The sequence below is a fragment of the Megalobrama amblycephala genome, linkage group LG23 (genome assembly GCF_018812025.1).
Source record: "Megalobrama amblycephala isolate DHTTF-2021 linkage group LG23, ASM1881202v1, whole genome shotgun sequence".
Taxonomy (NCBI): domain Eukaryota; kingdom Metazoa; phylum Chordata; class Actinopteri; order Cypriniformes; family Xenocyprididae; genus Megalobrama; species Megalobrama amblycephala.
In genome coordinates, this window is record NC_063066.1 from 27,023,159 (window position 1) to 27,042,378 (window position 19,220).

Genomic DNA, 19,220 nt, shown 5'->3' on the forward strand with positions numbered 1-19,220 from the left:
GCTACGTCACTATAAAGAAATCGACGATCCCCGTGATGTTTTAATGTGTAAAATCTCATTTGCTTGATTAAAACATATGTAGACCTACACGAAAATACGTATTCTAGACACACCGTTCGACATAGGAAAGAATTGACAATGGAAACTTTTAATCACCAGCTGGTACCTTTACAAGACTTTAAACAGGCTCGGACAAAATCAATTGGTCAGTCGATTGCCTTTCAGAGGCAGATGTCACGATGTGCCCACTTCAAGCAGATGGACAGTGGACACGACACTCATCGCCTGCCGAAAATCCCAACAAGATATGCATGAGCAAGCAATCGACAACATTTTGACTTGAATTTTACTATACAATGTCTAACCGTGTCTGTCTATGATATGCTTCTTGATGCAGTGTCAGTGATAAATATTTCTCTCCTGAATATGAAATATGAAACACGTATATGAAGGGAAGACTATCACACGTCCTCTGTGACTAGGTGCAAATGATCAAATAACACCTGACAGTAGTGTGAAGCAGATGTGCAATTTGAGCGCCTCATCTCCTGACGATCTCAGTCGCCTTTTTATTTGATAAGGATGCAGCGTTAGTCTCACTGTGTCACAGGCCATAACAGCCGGGGACTGACACCCCCATGATCAATACCATGAGCTACGTCGATCGTCTCATCCTCTCGTCCTCATTGGCTGAGCGCATCCAGAGGAAGGCCCACCTCAAGATCGTAGTGTAAAATTTCCTTCCACGATATTTCAATCTACTACGCAATTGAACCATAAGGACGAAGAAGGTGCTTTAAAAGGTACGTTTTAATTTTGATTTCAGGTCTACGAGGCTGAAACGCAGTTGTTTCTATTAACATTCAACGAGATCGTGTGAAAATACTAACGGTGTGTTCGTAAGGACACAAAAACCCGTGACCATCGATGGAAACGAGTATTCGCGCGCTTGTATGCAAATTAAAACATTGCATGTTGAATTTTGTATACAACCTGATGATTAAACAAACAATTGTTTAGTTTTTTTCCCGTGTCGTGTCCAGCACTTCTTCTGTGTGAGGACATTGGAGAGGTGACACCATATTGTGAATGAGAAGTGCTTCTTTTTGCGTTTAAATGAAATATCCTGTCTGAAACACTGTTGGTAATGTGTCGGCACACATTATAGCAGTGCATTCGGTGTGTAAAATGACTTAAACTGACTGTTTAAAGCAAAAAATGCATGTGCCATTTATATTTTACACTATCACTAAAATATGTATCTCAGGAACCTATAGATGCTCCTTATAAAATAAGCGCTTCAGGAGTACAAATGAATGTGTTTGTGAACATCTCGATGACACCTCCTGCTGTTAAAGCTGAAAAATAACGTCAGCTGATGGTGTGAATGTTCTCATTTCATTGTGTGTGCATGTATGGGCGTTTTATCTTCAGGGAAATTAGACTCTTTATTGTTCGACTGACAGCCTGCTATTAAGACACACACTTGCTCTCAATTCCAAATTAACCCACATTTGTCATATGCAGTGCAACACAAACCCTGTTTTTCATTGTGTGCTGCCACATAACTTGCTCTCTTGGATGCAGAGGGGCCAAGATGGATGTTTTTATGAAGGGGCTTTCTAAAGCTAAAGAAGGTATGGCAGTGGCCGCAGAGAAAACCAAGGAAGGCGTTGCGGTGGCCGCAGAGAAGACCAAGGAAGGCGTGATGTTTGTGGGTAAGACATGGAGCATATAATGCTCTTTTTAATGCATGCATATCACGAATCAAGCGTGAGCTTGGTGGGAGTGGGAGGGACCATGAAGCTCAGAGCCTGAGGGCCAGGAGGGGGTTGCTATCTGTTTCAATGCCTCTTCTCAGAGCATCACTATAGGTTCAGGCATTATTGTATAATTTTGTGATTGGCTGGGATATTGGGTGGGGTTTTCCAGGCCTCTTACGTGTACTACGTCTTACTGAAATTAATGGAGCATATTTTTTTCTTAAAGAGCCATATAGAGCCACATTTCTTGTGTACTTTAATAGGATGTTTAGTTCTTAAAATGATTTAAAAGAATGATTATTAATATATTCACAGATTAAGTAGTAAGACTAAACAGAATATTTGTGAAAAGCTCTCTACAAATAAACTTGGAATTTAATAGAAATACTTTAAATCTTCAAATATTTTAAGAATTTCTTTTGGTTTAGTACATTAGCAATGTCAAAGCCAATTATTTAATTTTGTTTAAGCATATTGTCTATCTTAAATAACACTTACATTTCTCAAACAATACGAATGGATTGTTATCCATTAAGATATAGCTGACGTTATATTTTAGGAAGGTGGTCCTTCGCAAGAGTATCATCATTAGGTCCTTCCTTAGCATCAGAAATGTGTAAGGGAAAATATACTCTTTCCCTCATTATTTGATATTTATTTCTAACTAAAATCTTGCTGCTGAATAAAAAAAAGTTCATATTATTTTCCAGTCATTAAAAAGCCATTTTTAAGCCCCTGGTTTATTCTGGTTTACTGAGGATTTCAGCAGGGGTCCACAAAGGTCCAGCAGGAAACAAATATACTATTAGTACATATGGGATTTCCTTTGAAATATATTTATTTCATAATATACAGTAGTACATTAAGTACTAATGTGTCTAGCATTATAGACAATAATAATTGTCTCTGTTTTCCAGTGGACATAGTTTATTTGACACTAGATCACTCATCTTTCCAATATTTCTCACAGGAGAATACTTATTTATGTAAATATGATCATAGTTATCCTATTGCAGTATATTTAACTCTAACGACAAATGCTGTGCCAGTCTTGTTTGCACAGCCTCCTGAAATGACCTGTTTAGTCAACAGCATCTGGAAAATTAAAAGTGTTCCAGATGGATTTTACATCTGGAAAATTAAAAGCAGTCAAGATACTGGACTGATATTGATTCTAGTATAACATAAACTGTACACAGAGAAAATCCATTTCATGTAACCTGATCTTATAAGGTGATCCTTAATGTACACGCTAATTTGAGAGTGAAATAACACCGTATGAGATGGTTGACTTCTGGAGCTGGTCCAGCATCTCTCTCTGATCTCCTATCGGGTTGGAAAAAAGCCTTACGTGCCACATGTCACACAATTCCATGAGCTCATAGACCTCTATATGCACAGCGCCCATGACAGAGAGCTCTCGGTATAAACAGACAAGAGTGACAGTCCAAATCCTTTCATTCTATACTATATAGAGTTGAAAAAAAGGAAATATATCTCTCCAAGCTTGTCTGAAATGATTCCAGTCTGCTCTTCTTGAGTCCGTGTGCTTTGATCAGTAAGACGAGACGTTGATCTTGTCTGTTGACCTGCTGTAATTGGAGATATAGAGGGCATTTGTGTTTAATTGCACGCGTTCATCCCCAGCGACAACACTCATTCATACTCCTCTGTTTTGATGTTGAGATGAATGAATAATAGAATCCCTTCACATAAAAAAAAACCTCACATCTGTGTCACCAGCATCCCAGGGAGAGACAATTAGCCCTGATATCTTAAGCCCATCTGCGGTTGCTTTGTGAGCACATAGCAGTTCATCCTGTATGGTTGCTGTCTTTTCCTTTGCGGTGAACACATGCTTGCACTTATACCGGACAGTCACGGTGACCTGGGACGCCATGCTTGAATGGCCTTATGGGAGTGTTTGTTAGTGTGGAGGAGGGGTGACGGTTAGCCGATGAGGTTCTTGTTCCACCTTGAACAACAGATGCACACTCCTTCACACACATGTGCCACCAAACCATCTGAGGAGAGATTGAGGAGAAAGTGGTCTTTAATGTCACACTGGCTTGTTTTCTCCCACTGCTATTATACTTATCTAATTTCCTGTCCATTTAACATTTATTTCCTTAGTGGTTTCTCATCCTCATATCGAGCTGTATATTCCCTGCTACTAGATTTAGTTTACTATTATTGATCCCACAGTGTTTGTGCTCCATACATGATTGTGTGGCTTGCTGGGAAGAGATGTGCTATTACTTAAAAAATAATAACATTTTTGTCTTTTGTTTTTATGTGAATGTACTACTAAATAATTACAATATACTTATACTACTATACTATATTGTACAATATACAATATACTACTAAATAATTACAAAAACATTTGCTATATATATATATATAGAGAGAGAGAGAGAGAGAGAAAGAGCAAATGTTTATATATATACCAAAGCTGCATTTATTTGATTAAAAATAGAGTAAAACCATAATTGTGTGAAATGTTATTTAGTTTAAAATAACTCAATTTTTAAATTATTTTGCAATATTTTCATTTTTCCTGTGATGGCAAAGCTGAATTTTCAGCATCATTACTCCAGTCTTCAGTGTCACATGATCCTTCACAAATCATTCTAATATGCTGATTTGGTGCTCAAGAAACATTTATTATTATTATCAATGTTGAAAACAGCTGCTGTTTAATATTTTTGTGGAAACTGATACTGAAACTGAATAGAATGTTTAATAGAACAGCATTGATTTGAAATATAAATCTTTTGTAACAATGTAAAAGTACTGTAACTTTTTATCAATTTAATGTCCTTGCTGAATAATAAAAAGTGTATATATACACACACACTTTTATTCAGCAAGGACACATTAAATTGATAAAAAAGTTTATATATATATATATATATATATATATATATATATATATATATATATATATATAACAACGTTTGAATGGTATACTGTATATATTCTGTATCCCAAACACAGAAATGTGAGAAACATAAAATGGACAAAAAAAGAGAAAAATCTAGTAAAATAATGTACTTTACAGACATTTCTGTCAGTGATAGATTAAATTTAATAAAGCACTTTTAATCTGCCCTTTTTATCTAAAATTATACTTCTGTTACACTGCATTCATGACCATTTCTTTCAGCTTTTAAGAAGCTATTTTGTGTTATAATGACTCAAGTGCTGTAGATGAAACACATCAGCTTTAATGAGTCATGGATGAATGACTCTAGTTTAAACATCTTTTAGCTCAAGAGTAATTTCTCTTCTTCTCACACTTGTTAGAAGCATACTCAAACGGAGACAGAATTTGCCATTACAGTATAGGCTATAGTAACATCCTTCCTACTAAGTGCTTCTGAGCTGTAGTTCACTCATGCAGGCTGGTTAAGGTGACAGCTCCGAGATACAGGTTCTGTTAGCTGTAATGATTTTTCAGTGAACCTTTAAATGAAGCTGCTCTGAGAGTTCCAGGCTTGTATTTCACATTGCCTTCAACTTATTGCCTGTCTGCACAATGTACCTATTTTCAACCTTACCACAGTTCCTTCAGAGGGCTGTTTTAATGCTTCTATATTGTAATGGGCTGGATAAGTGATTTTACAATATTCTTTTTTGCTTGCAGGCAACAAGACCAAAGACAGCGTTGCAACAGGTAAGATGATTCTGCAAACTGTTCTTTAGTCTTGTCTTGTAAATAATGGATACGTCTCATTTAATGTGTTCAAAGGGCATGGCTTACAGCCAGTAAGTGGAACAGAGACAAATAGTTCTATGCCCAGGTGATATTTCAGAAGGTTATTTGTCTAGGACAGATGGACAACTAGAAAAGTCACAGTGTTTTTCAGTATGATTAACTGTGAGTACAAAGTCTCTAAACCACCTGACACAATTATAACTGAATTCATTATCACTTGAAGCCTGTATATAATGCATTATAAAGTGCTTCCAATGTTTATATTATGTTATAATACTATAAACACATTATCAACTACCAATTTAATTACAAAACCATAAAAATTATTAATATTATTTGTGTTATAATGGCTCAAAATAATAATATTATTATTATTATAGATATTTATTATTCTATTTATGAAACTATATTAAAAACATCCATAATAATATAATGCATAAGTGTTTCTTTTTCACAGACAGCAGAACATTCACTTCTTTTACTGTCTTTAAAAAACGTTGTTGTTTAAAATGCACAGTGAAAAAGTGAAATTGTATATATGATTATTTACAGTGTCTTTTGTTGGTATAATTCAATATAAGTAGGCTCATTAGTCTTATTAAAGTCTTATTAAATGTTATAGTATTTTGTTTTATTGAATAAAATCAGTTTATTTTCATATTACAGCATAACATTGACATTGTCGCAGTGTAGGACAATTTCCTTGTCAAATAATTGACCTTTTTTTTCTCTTGTGTTGAAAATAATTGAATCTTTGATTCTGAGTGTATGTGTCTGTGTTTCATCTTCGGTTAGTGGCTGAGAAGACAAAGGAGCAGGCCTCTCAGCTGGGAGGAGCTGTGATGTCTGGAGCCGGAAACATCGCTGCCGCCACCGGCCTGGTAAAGAAGGATGAGTTCCCCAGTGACTTGAACGTATGTTCTTTTATATATCACTATTGTGTTTATATATATCACAGTAAAAATGTGCAGTTGTTACCTTAAGGAGATATTTCAACCATCTCTAAAAAAATAATTTTGTTGGTGCCATGAAATCTTGTCAGTTAGACTTAGTCATAATAAATATTTTTAGGTTACCTAACAGTTTTAACATTGATAATTTGTCACATTTCTGCAATAATATATTCCTGCAATCAGTGGTGGTCAAAACAGAAAAAAACAGATACCCTAAAAAAGTAAAGTAAAAGTACAGATACCCTAATAAAATTTTACTCCAGCAAAAGTAGTAAGTACTCCTTAAGTACAAAATTTAAGCAAATGCACTACTTAAAAAGCCATTGCTGTCTCATAAAATAACATCAAAGACAGAATTAAGTTTTTGGCAGAATATGGAAAGTTGTGTGTGGAGTGATGAATCACAATGAAACATGAGTTACATGGTGATACTCTAGAACGATATCTTTAAAAATCTGGTGAGAAACATAATAAATGGATCTCTACCACAGTGAAGCATGGAGGAAGAGGTGTAATTGTGTGGGGAGCCTTTTTAGCTGCTGGTATTGGCAAGCTACTTTACTGTGAAAAGTCATTTAATGCTTTGAAGTACAGGAGAATAGTGCAGAATGGCTTGCATCCCACAAATGAAAAGTTGGTATCTAAAGATGTAACGTTTGCTGAGAGACGAGGCAGAGAGAGAATCCGCTTTTAATGACAAGACTGGACATGCCTCAGACAGGAACATCTAGGAACGATCCACCACAAAACAACAACTAGCAAAGAACAACTGAAAAGCACAGGCTTAAATAGACAGAGAAATCAATGACAAATGCAACTAATGATGGTAACTATAACAACTAACACGACAACCAGGAGAGACAGAACCAAACATGAAGAGAATTTGGAAACAATGAGAACAGAAAATGCACTTCAAAATAAAAGTCCATACAAAACAAAAGACACAGAACCAGGATTGTGACAAACCCCCCAAAAACAAGTCCAGGAGGGAGGTGGAATGGAGGCAGACCCAGGGGCGGGATGGAGGGCCAGGCCTGTGTGGTGGAAGGAGTGGAGACTGAAAGTAGATTGGGGTGCCAGGGTGGAGCAGGCAAAAAACGTGACCAGAGTGGAGTCAGCTGAACAGGTGGCCAGGGTGGAGCAGGCTTGACCAAAGACCACCTCAGCGGAGCTGAAGCCAAAGACCATTGCAGCATATCAGACAGGACGGAGGATCCCCACGGTGGAGCAGGAGACCTCCACAGCGTAGCAGGTGGGACTGAAGATCCTTACAGCAGAGCAGAAGACCACCACAGCAGATCAGATGGGACTGAAGACCCCCACGGCAGAGCAGAAGATCACCACAGCAGTGTAGAAGGGACTGGAGACCCCCACAAAGGAGCAGAAGATCACCACAGCAGATCAGATGGGATTGAAGGCAGATCCAGCGTAACTGGAGACCGCCATGGCTGATCAGGTGAAACTGTAACATAGAGCACAGATAAGTTAGGGTTGGCCTCAGGGGCCATGTGAAGACAGGCAGGGAGCTCAAGGGCATCCTTCATGGTCAGAACAGGACCGGTAGAGTGTTCCAGATTAAACTCTGTGGTCATCTCAAGAAAGACAGGAAGTTTCTAAACAACCTCTGTGATCGTGTTGGGGCCGACAGTCAGTTCAGGAACAATCTCTGTGGTCATGTCGGGGCAGACAGGCAGTTCAGGAATGACCTCTGTGGTTGTGTCTGGGCAAACAAGAAGTTTATAGGCGACCTCTGTGGTCACATCAAGGCAGACAGGAAACTCGGGAATGACCTCCTTTGTCATGTTAGGACAGACAGGAAACTATGGAACGACCTCTGTGGTCACATTAGGGCAGACAGGAAACTCGGAAATGACCTCCGTGATCATGCAAGGACAGGAAAAGTTGGGACACCTGAAGGCAAACAGGAAATTCACAGGCTAGAACTGACACATGGCTAAGCTCTGGGGCAGGAGTGTGCTCTGAAGTGGACTCATTGGATAAAGTGGGCTCTGGAGCGGACTCCTGGGCTAGAGCAGGTTCTGGAGCAGACTCATGAGCAGGAGTGGGCTCTAGACTGGATTCATGGGCTACTGTGGGCTCTGGTGCAGACTCCTGGGCTGAAGCAGGTTCTAGAGCAGACTCATGGGCTGGAGTGGGCTCTGGAGTAGACTTTTGGGCTAGAGCAGGCTTTGGAACGGACCCATGGGCTGGAGAGCAGTGTGTGGCCCAAATACACAAAATGGCCATTGCCGTAACGGGGAGTGCAATCAACAGTGGTACCAGCTCTGAGACCCCCACACTTGATACCACCGCAGATGCCAGCTGCTTGCACTGGCAGTGTCCTGTTAAGCAGTGTCCTCCAAACAGGAAGCCAGTCTCCAACCCCTAGGGACTGCCTTGGTAGCTGCAGATGCAACATTCATGATGGCCGGAAACACTGACATGGCGTCCATGATGGCTGGAGACTCTAGCATGGCGGCCATGACGCCTTGATGCTCTGGCTTGGCGGCTATGACAGTTGGAGACTCTTGCGTGGAAGCCATGATGGCTGGAGACTCTAGTGTGGTGGCCATGACAGCTGGAGACTCTGGTGTGGCGGCTATGATGGCTGGAGACTCTGGAATGGTGAATGACTCGTTCCACCTCCACGACACCCACAGAAAATGTGGAGCCGCTCAGTTGCAACTTAAGATCAATGGATCAATGTAATGTTCCATAGTCCAATGATGCAAGGGCATGAGCGAACTGAGCAGCTCAGATAATCCCGCTGAAAACATATTATGAGGCATACCGTGTCCATTTAAGTTACGTGTGCCAGTTCAATAAACTCCATTGTATAGTCCTCAATTGGCCGATTCCCCTGACAGAAACGCATGATCCATGCGGCTGGATTCATAGTTGTCTAGTCGTTCTGTAATGTTTGCTGAGAGACAAGGCAGAGATAGAAACCACTTGCACGCACACACACTTTTAATGACAAGACTCCACATGACTTAGACAGGGACACCTACGGAACGATCCACCACAATACAATGACTAGCAAAGAACAACTGAAATGCACAGCCTTAAATACACAGGGAAATCAATGATAATTAAAGACAGGTGTAACTAATGATGGTAACTATAACAACTAATACAACAAGGAGAGACAGAACCAAACAGGAAGAGGACACTGAAACAATGAGAACAGAGAATGCACTTCAACATAAAAGTCCATACAAAACAAAAGACACAGAACCGGGATTGTGACAAAAGAAAAATAATCACATGTTATTTTTCAACAAGACAATGCTCCTGCCCAAATTGCAAAGACAACCAAGAAGTGGCTTGGGAACAAGTCCATCAGGCTCATGTTTTATCCTGGTCAGAGTCCAGATTTGAACCCTATAGTGAATATTTGGTCTCACATTAAACTCAAATGAACTGGAAGACATTTTTAAACTACTGTTTAAAGCCATTAACATCAAGTGGAACAATACTGACTCTTCCTGTAAAAAGCTGTCTGCAAGTTGGGAAAGGCTATTCTGTGCTAAAATACTTTATCTACAGTATCTACAATTCTTGCTAATTTCCTGACAAGTGATTTGTGATTAGAATGGTTATGACCATTAAAAGACCACTAAATGTTTTGCCTTTTTTTGCTTGGCCCCTTTTTTTCTTCGTCCAGAAGAGTACATACAAAAAACTAGGGTTCTAGAAATGCAGTCCTAGGACCTACTCCATTTCTGCCCAATTTTATTTTAATTCATAGACTAGAAAATGTAGTGAACATTAGTAAATGCACATGCACATCTGCTGTGAGTTCATCAGACATGGTTGTGGGCTATACCATGAGAAATACATGCCACTAGAAAAAATAATACTGTCTATAACCTGTACACCGCACACACTCACCTTCACATTGTAACACATGACACATAATGGATCGGCACTTATCGCACAGGGAATATCGTGTCTTACTTTGTCTTTCTGTCCTGCTGAGCCCCCTCTGCTCTCCCCTCCCCCTCGTTTCTCTCTCTCTTTTTCTAAACCTTGCCCAAGGTCACTTAGCACTTTACACATTATTTAAAAATGCACAATGGGAGGAGAAGTCAGCCAATCTTCAAACTTAGACAGATCTGCTTCCATTTAAACAAACTGTTGATATAAGAGTGCTCTAGGTTTTGAACAGTAGTGGTAATAGTAACAAATGTGTGGTCTTGCTCGGATTTTCCCCACCAGGATTAAAAATGAGTCTTGTCCTTTGTGGTCACTCAGTAATCTCATAAATCAATTAGAGGCAAAATCAGCATAAGAAGCTTGCAGCATATGTGTTGCAGTATTTACAGTTGTGTGAGAATATGAAGCCTGCTGGAGCCGAAAAAACAAATACAATGTCACTGTCATTGATTTTAAAGCTCTAGTGCTTCAGTTAACCCATCATCCCGATTCATTTGGACTACAGATATTGTCATAAGAAAAGTGTTTGATGGCTGTTTAAGTGTGTAGTTTAGCAGTTTTGGAAAATGCGAAAGTGTGTGGGTGGTCAGTGCTAACTGTGTTGCTGTACTGGACTGTGCCATTTGTGTGTGTGTGTGTGTGTGTGGTATTGACAAAATGTAATGATAAAATTTTATTTTTTCATTTCCATGAAGAAAAAATGGTATAAATCATGCTATTTTTTTTTTTTTTTTTTTTTTTTATGCAGAAAGTTTTCTGAGAGGATTGTGTTTAGGGATAGGGTTAGGATTATGGAATAGAATATACAGTTTGTACAGTAAAAAAAATCATTGTCTATGTAAAGTCCCCATAAGACATAGAAAACCCAACATTTGTGTGTGTGAGTGTGTATGTGTACTAGGCAATGTAGTCTATTCTAGTACACAAAAACACACATACACAAATGGCAAAATCCAGTTTGATTGTGGGTTAGACTTTAGTCACATTATTTTATATATTATATATGGTTTAACAAAAAACATCAAAGAACCTGTAAACTAAAATGTTAATTTAATTTATAAATAAATTTGAAATATTTAAATATACTGTATCCTTTTAATCTGAATATATGGTATTTTCACAACCCCACATTCATTACCATTACATTTAAATGGTTGAATGTTTAAATATTAATATTTAATTATAAACTTTTTTATAAACTATTAGAAACTAATTATGTACTTTTAGTTTTATGCATCAATTTTGCATTCATCTCTGTTATGCTGAGACATTCCTCCCTTTAAAAAAAAATAGTTTGACCTTTGCTTAAAGTGACTAATTTGTTTAACTAATTGGTTCAAACAGAGATGTTTCTTTTTACAGTCTTTATCAGTACGTTTGTATGTTTAGATACATATTGGCATGGTTAAGCTTTATGTTCTTAACACAAAGCAAAAAAAAACTCACTTTAAAAAGATTTAATAACTGAGACATAAACTGAACAAATTTCACAGACATTTGAGGAATAGAAATTATGTTTTATTAACAAAGTTCAGGAGGAGCACGTTCAGATAATCTACCCAATCAGCTTGAGAGGAGACATATATAGAGTCAACTTACCTCTGTTCCACAACAGTTTTTCCAGCATTCCTCCTCCACCCCAACTCTTCACTTTAGATTATTCCTATCCCAGTCAGTGTTTGGTTAGGGGTGGTGTGCTCTGGGTTCAGGGCTTGGAGCCCTCTCCTTCGACAGCAGGCCAAATACACATATTTTACACTATATCTGATTATATTTAAGTGTGAACTCGTGAAATGGAATAATGAGTCCCTGGCCAAACGGGGTGGGGTGCTTGTCAATATCAGAAGTAGTAGTCAGTATAATGGTGTGGCCAGCAGATACAGTTATACAGTGCATTTTCATCCTGTGGACTGAGCCAGATGTGCCAGTTCTTGCTGTTGCCCCACTCTTCCACCAAGACACTTGCAAGTTCTCAAACACGTCTGGAGGGGACACATGTTTACACATGGTTTGGCTCTTCAAGGACGATCAGCTGTCCTTCCTGTCTTCCTGTAGCACTGTCTTAGGCATCTTACCTTATGGACACTGCAGTTTATTGCTGTCCACATCTGCAGTCCTCATGCCTTCCTGTAGCAGGGCTATGGCATGTTTCAAATAGGTGATCAGGGACCATGGGCATCTTTCGGTCTCTTTACGGTCCTAAGTTATTGTAACTGTGGCCTTATTTGTCTACCGCCTGTAAAATGTTAGTGTATTACGGAATTTTTCACAGCTGCATGAGCAATAATTGTTTGTGGTTCACATGAAAAACTTTGTTTAAACACTTTCCAGTAAGGATCTGTAAAACTTATTTGGATTTTACAAAATTATATTTAAAATACATTATCCTGAAAAGGGAGTTTTAATTTATACATTTAAATGAGTTTGGTAGTAATTTATTTCAAATGAAGGGATAAAAGTTTCCTAAAGTGTTTTAGCACAAATTGCATTGTTTCTATGTAGTTTGATTGACATGAAGGGTTTGACAGGCTGTGTTGTGATATTAGGACTGTAGATCGCTGAAATATGACCTAATTGACTGTGATAGCTCAGTTTAAAAATAAACCTTCGAGTGACCCAGAACTGTAAAGAAAATCTAACTACTGTATGTAGGTAATGAGTGTCTATCTCTCTCTTTCTCTCTGGTAAGACATAAAATGGAGTTTGACTAAACATTTATTAGGTATATATGAAGATGTAGCATGCATATTAAAGCATGTTAGCAGATGCACCACTGAGGTATATTGTACATAAAGTAAAAGGCACACGAGAAAAGTGCTTATATTTAACCTCTGCTTGTGATAGTGCTTTTAAAAGAAATCAATCTTTTTCATCTAATTTATTTCAAATGTTTTAAAGTGCTTATGTATGACCAATTCTTTTGTTATTGTTGGGATTTAAAAACATTGAAGGGGTCATGGCATGGATTTTTTATTATTATTTTAGTAATACGGCCACTGTTGTGATTGGCTAACATCATTGCATGGGAAACGTATCAACATATTGAAAACATCGTCAATGACAGACAAAGCATACTGAAATCATTTACATACGATTTGCGATGTAGCTGCTGTATTAAATCTGTCGGATTTAATACATTTGGCTGTTTCCTCTTTCAACTAATGTTTCTTTGAGAACTATTAAACTGTGCCTCATTTACAAAATAAAATGCTCCGAACAAACATAATATCCTCCGACGCAAACCGGGGCGGACTGGTATCCTTCGGAAGTCTTTACAGAGATAAAAACAAGCTGTTTAAACATTCTTTCACTCGTCCGTTTGTCCTTTTGTCGATAGACTCAAATGCGTGAACTGAACACGCATCTGTATACTGTATCCTGTGTAGGCAGTGTCAGTGATTATAATGGGTTCTATTTGCTTTTGACGTGACATGGCGCTCACATCCAGTGTAGGCAAATGTCAGCCGTCAAGCAACTGGGTGCCAGTGGGTAGGGCCTATGGTGTGATGATGTTTTGCTCTGAAGCAAGTCATATGCAAATATACTTGCCCATGTGACGTCACAAATCCCACAATATCCAAACAAGCCATTTTTGGAGCTTGGTTAAATAAATGCTTTGTTTATAATGAAGAGGACGTTTAAACTATGAAACTTGTTTTAATGGTACAAAGACCTCTTATATATTAAAAGATCAAGGCAAATTCGATTTCTCATGTCATGGCTCCTTTAAATGGTTTCACATGTGTATTCACAGCCTGAGTTTGGTCAGGAAGCCACCGAGGAGCCGATGGGAGAAGGTCTCATGGACCCTGAGGGACAGACATACGACGAGACTCAGCAGGTAAGAACATCAGCACTTACTTTAGTACACAGATTTACCAGATACAAATCATACATGTTCACAAGTCAAATCTCAAACCACGTTCAAATTGTTTTCTATATGCTACAGTGTAGTTTTATGAACCCAGGTTAAATTTCATTTAATAAAATAAGAAAGTTAATTATTAATTATATTAATTATTAAATTAAAAGTAATATATTATATAATACATTTTAATTAGCTAGTCTTGTCTCGTATTACCCTACAGTCTCTTTCAACTTAAATCAATATTTCATGTACACTTTTGCTTTGTTTAAGGGGGCCATGTAAAAAAAAAAAAAAAAAAAAAAAATTTATATTCACCCTTTTTATTGTACAAAAATAATATAACAACAAAATTTATATATAATAATAATTTAACAAAAAAAAAAAAAATTTTTTTTTTCTCAAAAGTGCACACAGATGCTCTTCAATTCACTCAAACATAGTGAAATTCCCTGTGTGGCATCTTTCTGCTTCCTCTATTCCTCCCTCCCCCTCCTTCTGTCTGCTTTCCTCCTTCTCATTACCTCACTCCCATGATGAGTGTGCCTGCTTGGGAGTGGTGGTGACATCAAAAGCCCTGTTGCATTGTGGGTAGCGATGGAGGCTCCCCCTGCCCTGTTGAGGAGATGGGCTCTTCCAGTAGATGCTCTCTCACACACAGGCAGCCAGGGCCACCGGATAATGATAATGACATTTAAGATGTAGGGTATATTCAGATGTCAGATCTTCAGACCTTACTAATATAACTCCAGCATGATGTGTGTACTTGTAGTCATTAAATAAATCAGATGCTTATGATCGGAAAGCATCAGCTGCCACCTGCTGGGGGAAGTAAGACACTGCAACAGACCTTAATCAATATCATAGGAAAAGCATCATGATGAGATGGAGTTAACCATCATATTCTGTTGAAATTGACTTTATCTGTAGGATCCTAGAGACCCCAATGTGACATTTTGTCTTAATATGTTCCTTTGGGCTAATTAAAACTTACAGGTGATTTTTAAAGAGTTTAGTAATAGGCTATTGTTTCTGTTTTGAGTTCAATTTAAAGGGTTAGTTCACCCAAAAATGAAAATAATGTAATTTATTACTCACCCTCATGTCGTTCCGCACCCGTAAGACCTTTGTTAATCTTCGGAACACAAATTAAGATATTTTTGTTGAAATCCAATGGCTCAATGAGGCCTGCATAGCCAGCAATGACATTTCCTTTCTCAAGATCCATAAAGGTACTAAAAACATATTTACATCAGTTCATGTGAGTACAGTGGTTCAATATTAATTTTGGTGCGCCAAAAAAATAAAAAAACGACTTCTATAGTTATCAGTGATGCGCGGATCAATGTATAAACAACCCGCACCCGACCGACGTTTTCAACTAACCCGCCCGCAACTCGGACCGCAAAAAAAAAGAAAGAAAATATTGTACCCGACCCGCTTCCTTACCCGCATTTTTTAAAAGTAGTAAATGCTCATCGTAGCGTCATTGGGCCATATTTGGAAAAGTGTGACAGCCCTTAGGAGCGCAAACTGTTCTTTTTCTGAATGCTGTATGATATAGCCTAGTGTTATGTAATAAAAGCTTGATTTATTCATTTATTTCGTTTCATTTTCTTAACAATTAAGATGCTGCATGTGTTCATCCAGTCTAATCGAAGTGTGCGTCTCTCCCCCGACTTTCCCAACAAAAATCCCGCCCCCTCTCAGAAAATGCATTACTGAGCTATATGCGTTTAAAAGTAGCCTATTAAAATGGTGCAATGGCTCAGTTCATCGTGTTAGGAAATCGGGCATTTTGTCCCGCGTCAGCATTTATTCAAAAGTTAATAACGCTCAACATTAATAATGTTACTATTTCATTCTTTCGGCAAATGTCTCCCACACTTTGCTCTTTCTATTTGTGTATTTGTGGAGCTTCCACTCCCCAGTCTTCACCTTTTCTCTTGCCGCCTCCATCTCTACCTGCAGTCTGAGCTCGTGCGTCATCTTCGCGCAAGTTATTCAGCCAATAAAGTCTAGGCCTATGTATTTCATAGAAAATTGTGTCTAGTACTATATAAATTACAAAGGTTTAAAGGCAGGGTAGGTAAGAAATTTTGTTCCAAATTTGTTTAAACTTTCTATATATATACATGCATAATTAAAATGTAAGAACTCTGGTAAAAAGAGTATAAAAATCGAGTGACTCTAGACCGTTTAATCTGTATTAAACACAGCTCATTATTTCCATCCGGGACGAAACATAGGATTGGCTTAGGCGGCTGTCACTCTCTCGCAACCATGGCAACCACCCTTTTGCCACACATGACCTGCCCACTTGCGCGCGCACGTTTGATTTGGGGAATCCAAGAGGCACGGATCCTAGGAATACCAAAACAATGGCAGAGAAACAGCAAGCTAAATTCACAGTATCGGCCTATGCAGTTAGTGAAGGCAAACCAGGCAAAAAAAGGAAGACAGTAACAGTACAAGAAAAGGCAATGAACAAAAAGTCTTTGGATAAACAAAGAAATAAAACGCGAGTTAATATCGGCGTGGCTTTCCAGCGATGGCGAGAACTGAGGGAACTCAAGGGGCTGAAAAGTGACTCCTTGATGGCTTTATTTCTGCTGGACAGGTAAATCTTTCTTTTTGTATTTTGATCATACATATTTTTTTGTTTATTTTTTCATGAAGCATGTGTCATTAGCACACGTAGCTGCGTAATATAGCTAACATAACATTACTTAGCGAGCCGTAGTAGAGACGATAAATAATGATAGCTATAGTGTTGAATTGTGCATAATTTTACCCTCTGTCTAAGTCTTTTACCATGTTCACCTGCAAGTTTACCTGCACGTTTTTTTCGCCTTTGTTTTGTTTTTATATTCTCTACCTATGTTTACTGATGTCTTTATCTTGTATCTGTGTGTGTCGTACACACTTTGTTGTATGTGTGTGTTATTATTTTGTGTCTGCAATGCAGTTGTGAGTTGATATTTGAGTGTATGTTACTCTGTTGATCTGTAGAACAACGTATATGTTATGAATCTTACACGAAATTCATCTTCATCACAGTGTAAATGATGGTAATGGAAAAACGTGTATCATGCAACCTGTTTTTAGCTTTGCCTTATAGATAACTAGCTCGTTAGCGAATCAAAAAATATATACGTATTTTAAACTTTACCAATATCAATATGCTAGCTTGATAGTGAGTACTAAAATACATCTTGTTTGTTTATCTTCATAATTTTAAAGTTATTTTTATTACATGTGATTCTGACATGATGTCACTACATGCACTGTGCTCCTTCCTCTCCGCTCGTCTCAGGTAAATAATGCGTCTTCCAGCTCAGTGGTCGGAGTCACACGTTCATGCGTTTTGGGGGCGTGGCTTTGGAAGGAGCCCAGAAGGGAGGGGGTGGAGTGAATGGAAATAATGAGCTGTCTTTAAAACAGTCGTGAGAGGTCTACAGACACTCGATTTTTATACTTTCTTTTTCAGAGTACTTACATTTTAATTATGTATTGATATATAAATAAAGTTTAAACAAATTTTGAAAAAAAGTTTTTTATACATTTTTTTGCCTACCCTGCCTTTAATTGGCATCTTTATTTCAAACGACCCGACCGACCGCGACCCGAATATCATTAAAAATATTTTTGGATGACTCGTAACCGCGGGTAACCGCGGGTGACCGCAGGCACCCGCTCATTTTGGATCAACCCGCGCATCATTGATAGTTATGGCCGTTTTGAAGCTTCGGAGCGTTATGAATCTTTTGTGTCATTCATTATGCTCTGAAGCTTCCTGAAGCAGTGTTTTGAAATCGGCCATCACTATATAAGTCGTTATTTAGTTTTTTTGGCGCACCAAAAATATTCTCGTTGCTTTATAATATTAATATTGAACCACTGTACTCAAATGAACTGATGTAAATATGTTTTTAGTACCTTTATGGATCTTGAGAAAGGAAGTATCATTGCTGGCTATGCAGGCCTCACTGAGCCATTGGATTTCAACAAAAATATCTTAATTTGTGTTCCGAAGATGAACGAAGGTCTTACGGGTGTGGAACTGCATGAGGGTGAGTAGTAAATGACATTATTTTAATTTTGGGGTGAAATAACCCTTTAACTCCAGTGAAAAGTATATTGTAGAAAAATACAAAAACAAATTAAATGAAGCTGGTACACTTTACAGTATGATTCCATTAGTTGGTGTTAGTTAACTAAATAAAATATTTTTTTGTAAGACATCTTTTCGTCCTTTCCTTGATGAACTTAGATGAGTTTTTTTTTTTTTTTTTTTCATTTACTACTAACTTCTTTGGACGTTCTACGGCTTCTGGGCTGTTTTTGCTATTCATCTCATTTTTATGAAATGTAATTTTTCTGTTTCTGTTCACAGGACAACCAAGATTATGAGCCAGAGGCGTAAACTACACATTCCAAGTCCAAGTCCAGCCAGCAGCACAAAAAGTTTCTATCAATAACAAGTACAAATCCTTAACACAATAAACCCTGTTGCAAAAAAAGAGAAAAAAATACAAAAACATAAATATATATTCCAGTTAATCCTGCCGAGAAATGTTCTTCCTATCAGATATATACTTTTATTATGATCTATTGTAAATGTCATGTTCTGAAGGTAACGTGTTGGATGTAGCTCTACGCTGACTGCCGGAGGGCGCTCTGTCTCGTTTCCTTGACTCCCTCCCAATGAAACGAGACCTGCCCTCCCATTGTGACTCTTTGTACTTGTGTACTTGCATTTCTATATGTGTAATAGATGTTTCAGATCTTCCAATAGCATATTGGGGGTTAAAATATCTTCGGGTAAATATGATATTATATATAGCTGTGTGCAATGCCTGTTTGTGGGATTTTACTTTCATTTTTTATTTAATATTGAAGTTATTTATTTAATGTTTTTGAAGTAAGAGTTTTATACGTTGTAACTTTATAGTTGCTTGTGATATCATTCCAGTGGG

General features: G+C 37.9%; 1 protein-coding gene across 1 annotated transcript; it reads left to right on the forward strand.

Moving 5' to 3' along the window:
- Nucleotides 1-584: 584 nt before the first annotated feature.
- Nucleotides 585-18,767, forward strand: sncb (synuclein, beta). Its single transcript, XM_048176260.1, has 6 exons — nucleotides 585-803; nucleotides 1,588-1,718; nucleotides 5,413-5,442; nucleotides 6,280-6,398; nucleotides 14,131-14,217; nucleotides 18,638-18,767. The coding sequence occupies exons 2-6, from the start codon at nucleotides 1,598-1,600 to the stop codon at nucleotides 18,665-18,667; spliced, it is 387 nt and encodes a 128-aa protein (XP_048032217.1). The 5' UTR covers nucleotides 585-803; nucleotides 1,588-1,597; the 3' UTR covers nucleotides 18,668-18,767.
- The last annotated feature ends 453 nt before the right edge of the window (nucleotides 18,768-19,220 follow it).